General features: G+C 41.3%; 1 protein-coding gene across 6 annotated transcripts in view; it reads right to left on the bottom strand.

Moving 5' to 3' along the window:
- Positions 1–19362, bottom strand: part of LOC308481901 (catenin delta-2) — a 221982-nt gene that overhangs the window by 64977 nt on the left and 137643 nt on the right. For all 6 annotated transcript variants that reach the window (XM_081014726.1, XM_081014729.1, XM_081014728.1 and 3 more), the window contains 2 exons: positions 15775–15892; positions 10423–10608 (listed from right to left, as the gene is read on the bottom strand). In XM_081014726.1, the coding sequence (XP_080870852.1) occupies positions 10423–10608; positions 15775–15892 (304 nt within the window). The remainder of the gene's footprint in view (positions 1–10422; positions 10609–15774; positions 15893–19362) is intronic.

Raw genomic sequence — 19362 nt, 5'->3', positions numbered from 1 at the left:
TTTGCTGTATTCTCCATATGGAAGGCTCAGCCCTTTTTTGGGGTGGTGGTGTTACTTTAACGCATTACTATGTTAAAGCCAAAAAATTCCCAATGCAATACAGTTCATGCTCTGATCCTAAATATAGGGGCGGGGGGGGCGACGACAACTTAGATTGGCCAACACACATAATAACTTGCTCCAGGGTGCAAAATTATAGAAGAGGAACTCACTTTTCACTATGAAATCAAGAAGTGATTTTTAAAAAACCCTCTCTCTCCCTGAGCTTAGGTAAGATAATCTTTAAAAATTTAGGCCAGGATGCAAAGAGCTACTACAGGCATACTGAGAGGGATGTTTGACTCGCCTGCTTTTCAGCAACAGACTCTCAGAAACAAACCGTTTCTGAAACCCACCTCACTTTCAAAAGTGTCCTGAGCCTTATGTTATCCTGAGGCATGCACTCTTGACTTTGCAAAATTTAACCCGCACTGGTGGACCATAAGTTGTCTGAAAGTGGCTTATCATACTCGCTTAGAGAACGATGTCCAAAGTTCTTTGCAGCATGAACTAGTTGTATGATGCCTTGATCCTGGACTTGGGAGTGTGCCTATATAATGTGTGAGAAGCAGCTACACATTTTCACATGTACTTTCTGTATAAAAGGGGTATGTAAGCTAGAATCTAATACAGTGGTACCTCGGGTTAAGTACTTAATTCGTTCCGGAGGTCCGTTCTTACTGAAACTGTTCTTAACCTGAAGCACCACTTTACCTAATGAGGCCTCCCGCTTCTGCCGCGCCGCCGGAGCATGATTTCTGTTCTCATCCTGAAGCAAAGTTCTTAACCTGAGGTAATATTTCTGGGTTAGCGGAGTCTGTAACCTGAAGCATATGTAACCTGAAGCGTATGTAACCCGTATCTGCTAACATTTGTCAGAGTCTGGTATGAGTTACACTTTTAACATGCTTTTGCTCCTATTATAATGCATGAAATCGTTACGTGGTTTATATATTAAACTACAATAGGGGCAATAGGTGGCAGAAACAAAGAACTGCATGTCAGTAGAGGCTCCGGAGGATTGAGTGGATGAGACCAATAGTGGGTCCAACGATCAAGAAGGTGGTTTCTGCACATGCTGTAGAGGGAAGTGAGGGGCAGAGGGGGCTTGTCAACCTGGGAAGGCAGCCCATCTAGGAGAAGAAAACCTCTGATGACTTTAGTAGAAGCAAAGGCTAAGGAATAAACGCTACAGAAATCCAGAGCGGAGTCCCTAAGATGGTTGGTTGCTTGTACGCCTCTTTCCGGCAACTCCTGCAGCGAAGCTGGTGCCAAATGTATTGCTCTGCTTTCCTTTGGACCTCGTCAGCAAGGCCAAGAGGGGAGTCTTGTAGTCTGGGCAGCCCAGAACCTCTATTTTCTTCTACATGTTCTCCCTTTCCCAGAAAAGATTCCTTAGTTTGGGAGTAGGCAGAAGTCAGTCCATGGTCCATCTATTGAACGGAATGCCTTGTCTGACCATAACATACTCAGACTCTTGTTGATCATCTGAGACCCTTCTTCGAGATCCTCCCTTGACAGAGGTTTGGGGGCTGATGACAAGAGAGAAGGCCTTTTCTGTTGTGGCCCATACCCATCTACAGATTGCTTTCTTTAGCAACACTTGCCCTGCCCCAACATTAGCATCCTTTGGGTGTTTTTATTCCCCCAGGCTTTCAACGGATTATGATACAGTCATACCTCGGGTTGAATGTGCTTCAGGTTGAGCGCTTTTGGGTTGCGCTCCGCGGCAACCCGGAAATAACTGAGTGTGTTACTTCCGGGTTTCAATGCTTGCGCAGGTGCAGACACTCAAAATGGCATCATGCGTGGAAGCTGCAAAACACGATCCGTGCACGCGCAGATGCGCCGTCACGTCTTATGTTCCATTCAGGATGCGAACGGGGCTCCAGAATGGATCCTATTTGCATCCCGAGGTACCACTGTAATCATTTTTGCTGCAGGTTTCTGGTATGTAGAAGAGTGACTAGTGGGGTGCCACAGGGTTCTGTCTTGGGCCCGGTCTTATTCAACATCTTTATCAACGACTTGGATGATGGACTCAAGGGCATCCTGATCAAATTTGCAGATGACACCAAACTGGGAGGGGTGGCTAGGACAGGATCACACTTCAAAACGACCTTGACAGATTAGAGAACTGGGCCAAAACAAACAAGATGAATTTTAACAGGGAGAAATGTAAAGTATTGCACTTGGGCAAAAAAAATGAGAGGCACAAATACAAGATGGGTGACACCTGGCTTGAGAGCAGTACATGTGAAAAGGATCTAGGAGTCTTGGTTGACCACAAACTTGACATGAGCCAACAGTGTGACGCGGCAGCTAAAAAAGCCAATGCAATTCTGGGCTGCATCAATAGGAGTATAGCATCTAGATCAAGGGAAGTAATAGTGCCACTGTATTCTGCTCTGGTCAGACCTCACCTGGAGTACTGTGTCCAGTTCTGGGCACCACAGTTCAAGAAGGACACTGACAAACTGGAACGTGTCCAGAGGAGGGCAACCAAAATGGTCAAAGGCCTGGAAACGATGCCTTATGAGGAACGGCTAAGGGAGCTGGGCATGTTTAGCCTGGAGAAGAGGAGGTTAAGGGGTGATATGATAGCCGTGTTCAAATATATAAAAGGATGTCACATAGAGGAGGGAGAAAGGTTGTTTTCTGCTGCTCCAGAGAAGCGGACACGGAGCAATGGATGCAAACTACAAGGAAGAAGATTCCACCTAAACATTAGGAAGAACTTCCTGACAGTAAGAGCTGTTCGACAGTGGAATTTGCTGCCAAGGAGTGTGGTGGAGTCTCCTTCTTTGGAGGTCTTTAAGCAGATGCTTGACAACCATATGTCAGGAGTGCTCTGATGGTGTTTCCTGCTTGGCAGGGGGTTGGACTCGATGGCCCTTGTGGTCTCTTCCAACTCTATGATTCTATGATTCTATGTTTGTGTTTGGGGAGAGAGGGTATGGTTTTAATGTGTGTGTTTCGTGTAAGCTGCTTGGAGAAATCTTGTATTAGGGTACTATTAAATAAAATAATAATAGGTTGCTCAGCTACATTCAGGCGACTATATCGTTATAACTGCATTATAAACATGCGACACCAGATGACGCTGTAGAGTTTGATCCCTCCTCAATGTGATTTTCCATTACGAGCTTTAGAATGCGTTTTCCTGTAAGGTTTTTTTCTTTCTTTTTAATGTGTCTAGATTCAGCCAGGGTCTGTGGGTAGCTGAGAAACTTACAAAGAATGCTTGACTAGATGGAGCCTTCTTATGCTCTTAAGCAAACCAAAGTGCATATGCAAGATCACTTAATGCTGATTAATTAAATGTTAAGACAATTCTGAGTATGTGTCAGGGAACTGCAGGCAGCGAGGGAGGGAAAGAATTAGAGGATACAGGGAACGATCCCCACTGATCAGTACTGAGTCCTCCTCAGAAGACAGGGAAGAGGATAGTGAGTCTGGGGAGGAAGGGGTGCTTCAGAGAGAAGGGGATCCACGTCACAGGGGAAAATGGAAGGGGCTGAGCCATTGGCTCTGTTGGTCTCGAGGGAGAGGGAAAAGAGAAAGTAGTTAGAGCAACGCGTCATGAGAGACGGGTCGCTTTGTTTATTCGGCATGTAATCTTGTCTGAAGAAAATAAAGAAAGGAATTTATGGCTGGCTGCTGGGAGTGTTTTTCTGCTAAGTGCAGCAATGCGTACAGCTGGCAAGCTGACAGTATGCACTCTCGCTTTGCAAATTAAACACACATTAGTGGATAATGAGGACTTTAGCAAATATCCATATCTCTATATACTGGTAGACCATGCATGAGTGACACCTCCATCTTAGTTGACCTTTCATGAAAGTAGTTTACATGACATTGCTTGATGTTGGGCTTCTGCTGCTACAGTAGGGAAACAGAAAAGAAAAGGAATCTAGCATTACCCTTCCTCTCACACTGATAGGATAAAAAATAACAAGAGGAAGGGGGAAATAGAGACTGCAGATATGATGCTGAAGCCAGCTTCTCCATTAACATGCCAGAAAGGAGATATTTTTTGAAGCACTTCTGCAACATACAATTCTTTCCTTAAAAAGTGAAGAGGGCATGCAAAAGTTAAGGCAATTTGAGATTTCTTCCCAGAAAGCTGCTACGATTTTGCAGCAAGAGAAATTCCATCATGAGCATCTATCAGACAGAAAAAGAAATTACAGGAGAGGATGAAAACCATAAATAAACACAATAAGCTGTAATAATATGGAACTATATGGATGGTTGGCAAAATAGTGACAATAGTTGGGTCTAGGCAGCAGCTGTGACCTAGGAACTAGAAAACAGAAAGCAAACAGGGGCGCCTTAAGACAAGCCAGCTAGTGTTGGTGTAGATCTATGTACATTTTTTAGTTATACAGAATTTCTAATCCTATGGAATGGATAAATTAAGCCAGAGTAATATGCAGAGCACAAATGAACACGTATACACTAATATTCCTAGACAGACTGGACTGCTGTTAAATAACCGCAGATTAAAAAGAACCAACAGGACATTCTACAGATGCCATAAGCTGTTTCACTCATTTCCTCAGACATATATTAAAACCACATTTTAACTGCTTTCCAATCTGCGAGTTTCAGCCTACTCAGTGAGAGAATTTTTCTATGCAACTTGGATCTTAATGCATTAGGGTTTACCATCTCTCTCTCTCTAGCACGCTCAAGCATGATTTACCTGTCTATCAGTTGTGAAATGTTGCTGTTGTAGCTCATGATTGATGACAGAAGATAAAACAGAAGGTCACAGTGACTTCAGGTGGGTCACCCAGAATGAAAATTCTATTTTGGATCTGATTCATCTTATGTCTATATTTAACAGTAATGATAACCATAAACCTGGAGAAAACCAACAGGTCCAAAAACTGTTTCCTTAATAGATAGAGCATATGTATAGAATAGGCAAGGGCAAATATTGAAGAAATAATAGCAGTTGCACTGCACGTTGTTAAAATGCACAATTTACTCTGGCATAACTTCCTTCATATTACAATATTCCATTTTAATACTGTCGAGTTTATCCATAGGATTTTGGGTTATGATTCTTGTATCATGGATCAAGACCATGACATCAACAAGATCCCGAGGGATCTTCATCCTTACAAAATCCTCTGAAAACATAACCCTTGGTGACTTCTCAGTGTCAACTATGATTATTGGGATGAGTTGAAGTGACACCCTAACAATGCCAGGAATGGTGTGATTTTTTTAGCCTAGTGGTAAAGCTATAGCATCTTAAAAAGCAGAGACATCACCTTGCCAACAAAGGTCCGTATAATTAAAGCTATGGTTTTCCCAGTAGTGATGTATGGAAGTGAGAGCTGGACCATAAAGAAGGCTGATCGCCAAAGAATTGATGCTTTTGAATTATGGTGCTGGAGGAGACTCTTGAGAGTCCCATGGACTGCAAGAAGATCAAACCTATCCATTCTGAAGGAAATCAGCCCTGAGTGCTCACTGGAAGGACAGATCATGAAGCTGAGGCTCCAATACTTTGGCCACCTCATGAGAAGAGAAGACTCCCTGGAAAAGACCCTGATGTTGGGAAAGATGGAGGGCACAAGGAGAAGGGGACGACAGAGGACGAGATGGTTGGACAGTGTTCTCGAAGCTACCAGCATGAGTTTGACCAAACTGCAGGAGGCAGTGGAAGACAGGAGTGCCTGGCGTGCTCTGGTCCATGGGGTCACGAAGAGTCGGACACGACTAAATGACTAAACAACAACAAAGCTATAGCATGGACTGTACCCACCAGACTATAGGTAGAATGGAATCTGATAACTTGTTTTTGTATGACAAGCTATCAAAGGAACTATTCACGTCCAGAAATGTTTACGTCTGTGGTTTTGTGAAAATTAGGCCTTTGACGCATTCTTTGCATTGTGCATATTGTGAGAGGCATAAGAGAAATCCTTGATTTATTTCACAAATAAACTGCGACGGACTCTTTTGCGGACTTCTTGGAATGTCAACCATTTAACCATTATTGTTATAAACATTCTGAAAATAGATTGCCATTACAAAATAATTGCTTCTACCCCAAAGACCCCCGGGCATGTGCAAAGGACTCCTCTTGGTGAACAGATGGCAGTTAATGGCATGCAGAGTGGCACTCGTCTTTCTCTGGATCAAATCCAGAGAATTGTCTTTCATTGGCTACAGAGTTAAGACGCTGCATTAGAAAAATGGTTTAGAATGAAATCTATGTCGCTCTGTAACATTTTTAACCAGCAGTTCTGTGATATTTGATATTGTATTGTGATTAAACCAGTAATACAGCTGCCATAGCCAACAGGAATCAAGGAGATTATAGGAGCCATGGTCACAGTTTCTGCACATAGTAATTTCTGATCCTACTTCGCCGGCTGGATTATAATCATACATGGGAGGTTTTAGTGCAGGAGTGAATCTGAAGTTGAGAAATATTACCATGGTTAAGAAACCCCGAGAAAAACCCAAGTCACATTATTAGAAATATTAAACATCAATCTAAGAGATTTGGGGGTTTCTATCGCTATACTAATCTAAAGTCTGAAGATAGTGTAATTTATCTTCATGCTGTATAACAGTCCAGTGAACATAAATTTAAAATTATATGCACAGTTCCATGCACACCTTATTCTAAGAAAAGGATATTAAACCCTTCAGACTGATGGACAAGAAGAGCTCTGCAGAGGCTTTTACCCAGCTCTGACAGAGAATGATTACAGAACTAGGAAAAAGTTGCCTCAGAGTATAATCAGAAGTATATTACAGAGGAATTACGATATCCAATAGGAAAATGTCAGAATGATTCTGTCTTCAGAAAAAAAATATTATCAGGCTGTACCTGGGAGTAAGCCACACCGAACGCAATGGGACTTCTGAGTAGATTAGAACACTATGTCAAAGATGCATAAAATACTGAGAATTAAAATAATACTGTATAACCAAACAGTAGCAGTAGTATATTACTTTCGCAGACTGATAAAATTCAGCACAGAATAAAGTCTATGTTACAACAGTTAAAATATTGCAGCAGATAAAACAAGTACAAATAGTTCTATGTTCTTTTCCTCTCTAGAAGCCAGCAAAAAATAATAATCTTCTGATCTGCACTGATATTAAGAAAACGAACACCTGGCAATCCCCTCAGTGACATAGGAGGAAACATCCCTTAAGTACATCACTAGTAAGTTTGCAGGAGATCTTCCAGGAAAATCCATTAGTAGAGGGAGAATTAACCTCCCTCTAAACTTACTATAGTGCAGAAGGACATGTTGAATAGATTTTATTGCTTCTGCTCCAGACACATCCGTTTATTAACCAGGATCTTATTAAATCAGTCATTTAACAATGCTGAAGGCAGCACATTAAAGCGAGCAAGAGAAAATGCCCTCTTATACTTTGAAATGGTTAATGTCTATAGATACCACAACTGTGGTGATTCCACAGTTTATAGGGATATTAAATAGTAATGGAGAACAAGATTTATTGGCTTTACTTCTTAGATAGCAGAAATCCAAATTTACTAACCTCTGGACCACAATAAGCTGGGCCTTCTTTAACCCACAATCATTCAAAACCTTGAGAAAAAAGCCTAGAGTAAAATCTTCTCCATCTCTCTCAATCAATGACTAACTAAAGAGTCTGAGATCAACAGGGAGAGAGAACTACCATGAGATGCTAAGAAATGCAAATATAGTTAAAAGATAAAGGGGTAAAGGGACCCCTGACCATTAGGTCCAGTCGTGACCAACTCTGGGGTTGCAGTGCTCATCTAGCTTTATTGGCCGAGGGAGCCGGCGTACAGCTTCCGGGTCATGTGGCCAACATGACTAAGCTGCTTCTGGCGAACCAGAGCAGCGCACGAAACGCCGTTTACCTTCCCGCCAGAGCGGTACCTATTTATCTACTTGCACTTTGACGTGCTTTTGAACTGCTAGGTTGGCAGGAGCAGGGACTGAGCAACGGGAGCTCACCCCGTCACGGGGATTCGAACCGCCAACCTTCTGATCAGCAAGTCCTAGGCTCTGTGGTTTAACCCACAGCGCCACCCGCATCCCTGTAAAAATAGTTACCATTGGATAAATAGCCGCCTTTTCCACACAAGGAGGTAACTCCAGTAACTTCCTAAGGAAAACAGACTGAACCCTTTCTACTTGAGAATTAAACCTTAAGATACAAATGAGGATGCCATAAGGAAGATTCCAAGAGAAAATCAAACTGTTAAGAGTGAGGAGGTGGTAACTCCAATCTAGGTTTCCTGAGGAACCACTACGGGGCTTCCCAATTCAGGAGACTTCTGTGGGGCACCAATATTTGCAAAATGCGAAACTACCAAAAATGATGGTTAAAAAGGTGTCAGTTGGCTTCATTAAAACACACTAGTATTATGTGTCTTTATGGAACACAGATAATGTCTAAATTAGCTGAGGGACTACCTATGTGGGTTTTTTTTTTTTACCTCATACAGATTCAAGAGAGTATGTACAGAATCCCATGCGCAAATTAGCCCTGAATCATTTCCCTAAAGGAATCAGCACAGCATGCCCTAATGTTTCTTTAGGAGCTATTACAGGCAAATGTGTCAGTGACTCACAAATTATGGGTCAAGCAAAGTTTTCTGAACCATTTGTTTTAGTGCATGCTGCGCAACATGCTTGGGCCTCTAAGCCCTTTTCATTTTATTTTTTTATTAAGTATCCTTAAAGAACCTTCACAAGTTAAAAAAAAATACATCTGAAGAGTCAGCGTGCCAGAGCATCTTTGTGTCAGGAAAGCACAATTTCTGTAAACCACAGTGAATAAACTGAAAACATGGAAAGTACTCTGTTGCGCTAGTAAATGTAAACTGAATAAAGCGACAAAATAAAATTAAAGTCTTAACATTTTTAGCATAAAAAGGAAATAGAGCAGGAATACATGTCCCACTAAAATGAATTAAACTATGTCTGCTTCAGTGTCACTGGGGTTCTAGCAACACAATCGATTTAGCTGAAAATAACTGAATTCCAGCTGAGGGTGGAATTACAGGTGTTTGTTTACTGCATGTAGAATTTTGTTTGGTTGCTTTTCAGTCAGCTGTAAATACTTGCTTATTGTTCTGGTTTTTAGACTTCTATAGTGTTTGATAACTGGATCAAGTTGTATTTATATGTATGTATGTATGTATGTATGTCTATAATATCTGCATACACAAGTATAGCTATGTGAGCATCAGTTCAGCTTTCTTGGGGATTTCTGTTTACCTTTTCATAGATTTTGGTCCCATACGTTTGTGGATTCTGATTTTCAATTGCATAAAAGGAAAAAAATGGAATTTTCTAAACTTCAGATTTATTGCAAGAGGCAAATCAGAAGCTGAGGTAAGCTGAAAGCGAGTTGGCAACTCCCGGCAAGATCAGGAGCTCTAGCCTCAACCTATTTTTCTTCTTGAGAGAAGTAATTGCGTATGGATGGTCTTCCTAATTTCAATCAGGTTAACAGTATGAGAAACAGTCAATCTGCCATACAGAGAAATAATTTCAACATCAATTATGGAAGCAACTATTCATTCAGTTAGAAAATAGATCTAGAAACTTATGTTAGACTGTAGCAAATAGAAGAGCTGTACTGCAATACCATACCATATGCTCTTATTTTTGAGGCTATTTGGACAAGTTTTGTTCAGAATAAATTTAATTATCCATGTGGATTATACACTATTAAAAATCCATGTGGATTTTTGCCTTCATGAGGAAACAAGCATAAGCCTGAGATCTTTCTTTAAAAGTTTTTCTCCCTTATTTGGCATTTGAAAGCAAACTGCTCAATGCATAATGGAGCTATGTGCTAGAAAATATCCAGAGGTTAATTTAATTGTTCCTGAAATCTTAAAGATCTTTTCATCTGGGGTGCTTAGTCTTAACGCTGTTTCAAGTAATGTAATGCTAAATGAAATATTCCCTAAATCACAGCTGGCTAACTCTTTTTTTTGGCTTTAGGGCGTATATCAGCAGTTGTTGTTGCCAAAACTGGGTTTGACTACACCACACACATTTGTGCACTCTAACATGCATGCACACACACACACACACACACACAGGCTGACACACACACACAGGTACACAACTCCTGTTGTGACCCGCCATATCTCCATCAGGTCACTGGGCTCTGCCTATTTCCAGCACTGTATCTACTGTTATTCTACTTTCTGTTGCCCCCTCTGTCCTAAATGGACAGAAATTATAGTAGCACCAATATTAAACAATGACACTGGATCAGAACGATTTCCCCAGTTATTCTTGTCTTTATTCACTGCACAGTTCGGTTCTGGGCTGAGCGCATTAGCACAATCACTAATTGTTTGCTGCCGTATGTCATTTTCAGTACCTGATCTTGAGATTTCTTTTTCTTCTTCTTCTTGCCCCAGCATCCCGAACTTTCTGCGTCTTTTCCATTGGCATCGCCACAAAGCAAGCCATCTAGTTCATCGGTCCCCATTTGCTGTCCCTGAGATGTTTCTGCAGCGAGTCTGTATGAGAGGTTCCTTAAAATGCACACACAGTTTTCAACGGTCTAAAAAGGAAGATAAAAATGAATGGAAAATTATTTTAGGATTCTCACATTCAACAGAAAGGATTTCAGTCTTGAACATTGTTTTTGGTATAAAATTGTCCCCGCTGGGTACTCCCCTGATTAGCAGCTACCATTTGTAAAACTATGAAAAACCTGAAAGGCAAGTTCTTAAAACGGCCAGTTCTACAATGGTGTTGGGGCAGCTGCACATCAGAGAAGGTCAGGTGCTAGCCTGCTTTTGACAATATTCATGTTTGTACATAGGTGCTTCCAAACTGAAAACCACCTTAATTAAGCATGTAAGAAGTTGCAAAGCCTTTTTTTGATTGAGAGAATGGCGTTTGAGTCAATAGTTAACAGTATCAAACAAATTTCAGAGAAAATCCATTGTGAAAGAGGGTAGAATTAAAGTTAAAATGTGATAAATTGGATGTATGTATGTAAACTGGATTTTTCCCCATTTACATGGGAAAGGTTATTTATGTTATAGTCTTATGTGTATATCTTGTATGAATCCCACATGGATTGATAATGGGAGGACGGGATCAGGAAATAAAGCGTATTTTAGAGAGTCATCCATTCTTTTAGTTGCTTATTTGAACTGTCTTAAGCTACCAGACCTTTCCTCTTTTTAAGTAGTGAAATTATTACATATGTCATTTGGTCCATCTCAGAGTGATGGAAATATCATATAGCGCAATGAAGAATCTTAGCTTTTGTTCTTTTGCATGGAAATAATGATGAAATTTAGGACACCAAAGTGTTGGGTTTTTGTTTTTAAATAGAGTTGCTTTCATTTGATAATGAATTCTGTTTGAATTTGAAATGGTTCCAGCCTTCTTAACATTTTGGCATTAGAATTGTAGCTAGCGGGTGGAGAGTTGTGACAGTGGATGGGCCTGCTGCTCGTGTGGTTTCAACCCTTGCTTCCTTCACTGTAAGTGAAATAAAATAATTCTTCATGAGACCCATGGTTCCCTGAATAGGGGATCTCTCTGACCATCTATCATGAAACCCAACGGAGGCCTTTCCTCCCTTCTGTCCTGTATCCTATCCCTTCTGATTGTCTACTTGTCATTTCCCCTCCTCTCCAGCACATTATCAATCTACAGTGGTACCTCAGGATGTGAACGGGATCTGTTCCGGAGCTCCGTTCACATCCCGAACAGAACATAAGACGCGACAGCACGTCTGCGTGTGCGCGGGTCGAGTTTCGCTGCTTCCGCGCATGCGTGTGACATCATTTTGACCATCTGCGCATGCGCGAGGGGCAAAACCTGGAAGTAACGCGCTCCGCAACCCAAAAGCGCTCAACGTATTTATCCCGAGGTATGACTGTATCTCGTTCCTCTGGTTCTTTCCTTACCACATTCAAACCTGCCAGCGCCTTACCTATTTTGAAAAAAATAAATAAATAGAGCTCTTGGTGGCTTCTTGCTTCCACTTGCCTTGACTTTCTCTCATCTAACTCTCTTCTTTTGGTCTTCTCTAATCTGGCTTTCCATACCACCTCTATGCTGATGATACCTAGATCATCGTGGTTTATGATGCCATGGGAGACCACAGTAGATGCATACTCCTCCTCCGTCACTCACCACTTCCTGCTGCACTTGGTTTAATGTGTGGAGATCTTGGCTGCAACCAGGAAATTCTGGTTTAATGTTGGTTAATAAGCTAGAGCTGTGTGCTGAAGCTGGTGCTTGATGGAAGGGAGGGAGGACTGAGGCAGGCATGGTCTGTAGGGCTCATACTGGGCTTCATAAGTCATGAAGCTGCTTGAGAAAGGTCCACATGTGTCCAGTGTGTGTACAATGGTTCTTAGATGTCTGCGATAATATTAGCTTTAGAGGAGGAAGTAGATGGCACTATCAATGCATATGCTGCTTCGCAGGAATAAAAACTTAGTTCGCAACAGTAGTACCGCGTTTCAGTATGCCATCTGCAGCCCCGTTTTCTGAGCTGTTATTTTTTAAAAAAAACAAAAGCAAAACATAAACTGTATTTTGAAGCAATAGATGCTGATTATCAGGCCCTGATATTACCGTATTGGCCTGAATATAAGCCTCACTTTTTAAAAGGCTTTTACGATATCGCTGCTGAAACAGACACATGGTAAAACAGAATGGGAATTTTAAGGGAGTGCCTTATATTCGGGTATTGTCTCTCCCCCCCCCCCCCCCGTATGTCTTATATCCGGGTGCGGCATATATTTGGGCCAATACAGTACTTATTTTATCTTCTTTAAACAATTTATATGCCGTTTAACTGCAAAGCAGTGTACAGAAAACTATGGATTTCATTGATCCAAACAGGTTCTGAAGACTCCCTTCTTCCTTATTCTAAATGCTATGAATTAATGTGCCAGGCATTCTGTTCTCTCCTGTGTGCTGCTGGAACTGGGACTCTAGTGTACCTCATTTACAGTTTTATACAATAGAACACTCTTTTTCATTTAGAACAGTACCCGAAAAAGGGAATCTTCTTAAGAACAGAAGACTTTGCTAAGGTTTAGAATTCTTTCCTTCTCCTGGGTGCCTGGTAAGGAAATAGCGTGGATTTCATTGATCCGAAGGAGTTCAGAAGATCCAGTTCTGAAGCATTTCAACGCCTCATTTTCTGTTTGCCAAGGTGATTCAAGAAGCTTTGATATGCAGCTACCGATTCAGCTTTTATGCAGCTCATGGAGACAGCAGGAAGCAGAAGTTTTGTTGGGGGGGAGGGGGCAGGCAGAAACGGCTTTGCATGAATTGCGTTCCTGACTACAATGATAACCTGGCCGATTAGAGTTGTTTTACTACTCACTAATTGATTTTAGGCTATTATATGACATACCGTAATCTGCACACACATCAATTACTGGGCCATGCATATAAAATTTCGCAGACCAAAGATGCTTCAGCTCAGGAAGTGCTGCTTTTTGCTGCCAAGTGTACTCAAACACAAGGGCCAGTTTTGCATTTTCTAGCAATCTGAAAAGTTCAAAAGGTGAAAAGAAGCAGTCCTTCACACACATGTGAAGTGCAAAATATTCTGGAAAAGGATGCTAGCCACAGCTAGTGCTTTGCTGTCTTCACTCTTCAGCCAGGGTGCTGAAATTTAATATTGGCAGCTTTGCTGTGGGAAAGAAAAGTGTCACACATATATTTAAGTTCTTCATACAAATAAACTAAGATAAACTTCATTACTGTAAAACAAGCTCTTCCTTCTTGTCATGCAACCATGATTTAACTATCAGATAACGTGGAACCTCGGTTTTCAAACGTAATCCGGTCCGGAAGACCATTCGACTTTCGAAACGTTCAAAAACTGAAAACTCAATATGGAAGCCTCAATACAATAGGGAAACTCAAAACAGAAGCTGTGTGGCATGTTCGGCTTCCGAAAAGCATTCAAAAACCGAAGCAGTTACTTCAGGTTCTCAGCGTTTGAAAGCTGAAACGTTCAAAAACTGAGGTTCCACTGTACTGCTTAATGCAGAAGTTATTTCAAGTGCTAACTAATGCTTTTACACCTGCTGATCTGGGGTCATGTCTTCAGACCTGCCAGCGATACATGCATGGTGGGACTGCACACCATATCTACCCTCCGCTCACGTTCATCGTCACATCTACATGTGATGTTTATGAGTACAGTGGTACCTCTAGATGTGAACGGGATCCGTTCCGGAGCCCCGTTTGCATCTAGAAGCAAACGTAACCCGTGTCTGCGCAGGTCACGTTTTGGCGCTTCTGTGCATGCGTGTGACGTCATTTTGAGCGTCTGCGCAAGCGGTGAAACCCAGAAGTAACGCGCTCCGTTACTTCCGGGTTGCCGCGGAGCGCAACTCAAACTCGCTCATCCTAAAGCACATTCAACCCAAGGTACGACTGTATATTGAAACGAGTTATCCCTCAAAATTTGGGTCCAGGTGAGATATAAAGCTCATGTATTGGGTCATGTAAGTGTAGGGACGTTGAGTGTGCCATACTTAAATACGGAGTCAAGCCAGATGATAACCTAGAGGGGGCATGAAGTTATGATGTTGACGAAACAAAGCTGTTAACATTTTCACCAAATTATTCCAATTGAGACTAATGTTCAGCAGGGGCTGCAGTTCATTGGTGGAGTATCTGTTTTGCTTACGAAAGGTCCTTGGTTCATTTGCCAGAATCTCCAAGGAGGGCTGGGAATTCCCCCTGCCTGAAACCCTGGACAGCTGCTGCCAGTCTGTGTTGACAATGCCATGCTAGATGGACCAAACTCGGAAGCTTCTGGTGTTCCTGTGGGAGTAAGTATTAGGCTTTGCCAATTTACCTTAGTTTATCTGTATGAAGAATTTAAATAAAGCCCTACAGAAACACTTGCCATTTTACAGAAAAAGGAATATGCAGCATTTTGTTTCAGCTAAGTTACTCCTCCGCCTTCCAACCCACATGGCGATTTTTTAAAAATTCTGGGAATAACCGTAAATATTGGCTGTATCAAAAACAGTATCATATCGAAGGTTAAGAAAGTATAAACAATGAAAACCAAACAAAGGCAACATCGACACCTGTACCCAGTGATCAGTAGAGTTAATGTCCATCAAACACATCAACAAAAGGAATTGCCCTCTCTATAATTCAAGCTGCGTAGTCATTCATTAATGAAACTCTACATTTAAGTTGTAAAAATAATCAAACAAAATCTCCACAAAAGCACACAACTCCCCCCCCCCCCATCCCGATATATTAGCTCCTGCAGAGACTGTGGCAGGCAGACAAGATAGCTTACCTTCATTGAGACAATTCAAGGTCCAGCACAACAAGTATATCTTCTTACGCTGCTTATTTATTTATTAGATTTATATGCTTCCCTTCCTCAAAAGATCTCAGGGTGGTTCACCTCTGTTTTCCAGAGGTTCTCCTTTTATACCCACACTGTGCATGAAGACCCCTTTGGCTTAGCAAGGCCCAAAGTCTGAGCCTTTGGCTTAACTGCTAAGTACCTGTTGCCACTACTATGGCTGAATTTGAGAGAATGACAGACATATACCTCACATGAGCATACAGTAAGTGAAGGCTTTCCTTAAAGGCAAAGGATTCTGAAATTTAATTCTTACAACCTGAAGGATGTATGATGTGCCTCTCTTAATGTGGGTTTCCCCCCCTTCAGAATACTGTTTCTATAAAAACAAAGATGGCAAACCTTGCTATCAATTTCACTGCTCCCTAGAGCAGACTGAATCACGTACAGCAATGCATCCGTAAGTCCATCACACTCTCTCATTCTTCTGCGGGCTTCTTCTCCAGCAGAGCTGACATTCCTAGGATAAAGCAACAGTGGTCACCATCTTCTCATTCCACTACTCGTTCCTGGCAATGGACATGCTACAGTTTTGTTGTTTTAAAAAAAGATCATTGGCTGTGATAGGTTTATATATGTGAATGAATCTCCTCTATGCTCTTTTCAAAAGAAAAACACACACGTTATGATCTTTTATCATGATCTCAGAGAACTTTTAAAATTGAGTTAACACACAAGGTAGAGCTTTGGGGAGGGAACACAAGTCTTGTTTAAAATAAAAGTGTTTTTACAATTCTTACGTCAAAGCCATCCCTTCACCAACCCCACCCCTGATGAAAAGCACAATGTGTAACACATACAAGTGTTCAAGAATGGTAGCTTTTTCCCTGCATCTTTTCTCGTTTCTAGCTTTGGAACAGTTATTCACCTGAAAGTGGTTATGCTCTAAAAACTCCTGGGCGCCATCTAATTGCCTTGGAAGGTATCAGTGTTGAAACAGCACCAGCCCTGCTTTTATGTTCAGATACCATCAATAAAACTCAGCCTGGTAGATACCACTTTAAAATTTGAGTGCCAGAATCAAGGAGAAATATGGCACACTCAAGTTAGCACTAAATGACAACAGAGAATATAAGTCTAGGATTCCATTTCTGTGGCTGTTTGTCTCCACAGGCCCCCGTTATGCAGGCCAACGTTCTCCCTCCAGCTCGCTGACCCAAAGTCCTTGATGGAGGCCCTCCATTGCCATGAGGTGAGCAAGAGGCTGGGCCCTGGATTCCCTCCCCCTTACCTCCATGGTTTTCATCCCAACCAATGCTCCAGTAGTCAGCAAGTCCTACTCTATGATTCTTCATTAGCAACACGGCAACAATTGAGATGGCAGATGAATATTGTTCCCAGAGTTGACTTACCTGCCAGCACTAAGAGCAGTTCAGCAGAGATTGTGTCCTGGAATGTACTCCAGAATCTTTGGGGCACATTCTAAGATACACACTTGTTTGTTGGAGTGAACTGGCTAAGACACATTGGCCCTGTCCTTCATTTGTTTGAGAACATGGCCCTAGGATTCATGATCCCACAGCCTGGAAGAACCATGAAGCACAGCTATTATGAATGAAGCAGGGTTTGCAGCAAAGAGGCTGCAAGTACTGGAAGGGGGAAGGCAAGAAAGAGCAAAGCATTTTACTATACCTTTATGAATGAAAACATTTATGCAATGTGACCTTCGATATTTTGTAGAGAATTAAAACCAGGGTTCTTTCTTTTCTGACACCAGCCCATAATACCATGTCCTCCAGTTTTTAGAGCAACTTTCAGAGTAACTAACCCAGGCTACAAGGATTACATGCAACTGGGTCATTCCATATCAAGTGATCCAACTTTTTTTTACCTCATGTCATCCAATTTTCTTAATATTCTGTACATTTGTTGAATGATCAAAACTAAGTTTGACTCTAAACTTTTTTTTAATCTCATCCTGTTTGTGAGTTATGAGGGTCTGAAATTTAAAAAAAAAAATTGACAATTTTGGCCTTGCTAGACTACACAAAAGCTTTAAAAGCTCAGCCCAGAATTGAGATATGTCAAAAATAAAAACACCAATCTCTTCAGGACTTCATGGGCTTTAATATTATATGTCACATGATGGACCTACTTTAATTTTTTAATTTAAGCTACAAAATTTTAAAAAGTGATTAAAAATTTAGGCTTAAAATTTTTAAAAAATTGTATTGATTATGTAATATTTCTAAAAGCTACCTGCAAAATTTCATATTGGGATCTCAATGGGATCACATATTTTGTACATACAGTTTTGTTTTGCAGCTGTGCAATTTGTATTCATATTGTATTGGTCCATTAGCTGCAATTGCATTAGCCCATTAGCTGCAAACAATAAAATCAATCAAGTCATTCAACAAGTGTACAAAATATTAAGAAAATTGGATGACATGAGGTAGAAAAGTTTGACCACTTGCTATGGAATGACCCAACTTGGTTTTAAAGAAATTGCTTTCTTGATAAATCTCTTGCCCAGTGTGAACTTACATCAATGTAACCTCAAAGTAGAAAAATGGTGTTGGATTTTAGAACCAGGAAATATATACAGAAATGACTAACAAGAATGTCTACACCAGGAGTCAAGTTTTCTGTGTTGGAATCTTGAGGATCAGCAATAGGAAAACAAGAGAGTGCAACCAAAATGCATCTTAAGGAAAATGGGCTGACCAGGAAAATATTTTCATGTGCCACCTGAGCTAGAGTAATGGGTACCAAGCAAATAACAGTGCATTTCAGTTTCTGGAACAAAATATCCCATAGTTCTGTCACTTCAGGTAATTGTTACAACAGGTTTCCTAACAGTAATTGTTGCATAATTACAGAACAAGGGTGTATGCGAAATAGCTCAATATTTTCAACTGGTTGTAGCCACTTGAGGAGAGGAGAGAAGCCTACGCTCAGAATTATTATACACTGAACTTTCATTTCAAAAGTAAGCATTTTTCCTGTGAGAGAAAGCGTGGAGGCAGGATCCTACCTAACTGGAGAGGGGGGAAAGAAGCAGCAAACCTCACACTTTCACGAGTGCAGAGATAATAATAATAATTTATTATTTATACCCCACCCATCTGGCTGGGTTTCCCCAGCCACTCTGGACGGCTTCCAACAGAATATTAAAATACAATAGTCTATTAAACATTAAAAGCTTCCCTAAACAGGGCTGCCTTCAGATGTCTTCTAAATGTCTGGTAGTTGTTTATCTCTTTGACATCTGGTGGGAGGGCGTTCCACAGGGCAGGTGCCACTACTGAGAAGGCCCTCTGCCTGGTTCCCTGTAACTTGGCTTCTCACAGCAAGGGAACCGCCAGTAGGCCCTAGGAGTTGGACCTCAGTGTCCGGACAGAAGGATGGGGGTGGAGACGCTCCTTCAGGAGACACTGGTTTAAACTGACAAAAGCACAAGGCACTTGTTTTTAAATGTTTTAAGATTAAATATTATTCCATTAATATCCAGCACAAATAAATAGGGCACTTTAGCTATTTTGCACCAATTCCCCCTCCCTGTGCTGTTTTTGCCCTGGGAGTGTTTTCACACAAACTTTCTTACCATGGGTGTGCTTTGAAACAATAGCATTGCACCAGGCAGAACAGGAAGCCAGTAAGCACAATCATTCATTCATTCATTCATTCATACCCAGCATTCTTGGGGAGAAGTAGCACATTTATCTTGCATTCACATACACACACAACCTTGTCTGGGCATGTGTCCCAAACATACAGTGTAACTTTTCAGCAACCAATATCTGTGTAAGGAAGAGGAGGGCTTCACATGTTCTAGAAGACCAGGGCATGTAAAGTATGGGGAAGCTGAGCTAAAATATAAAGAAAGATGAAAATGGGACAGGGGCGTGCACAGTATTATCTCCCGTTTTAAGAAGAAGAAAAAGCAATGAAAAATAAAACAGAACACATTTGATTTTGATCAAAAAG

This window comes from Podarcis pityusensis, assembly GCF_964106645.2.
Source record: "Podarcis pityusensis genome assembly, chromosome: 7".
Lineage (NCBI taxonomy): Eukaryota > Metazoa > Chordata > Lepidosauria > Squamata > Lacertidae > Podarcis > Podarcis pityusensis.
This window is presented reverse-complemented; position numbering and strand designations above follow the sequence as displayed.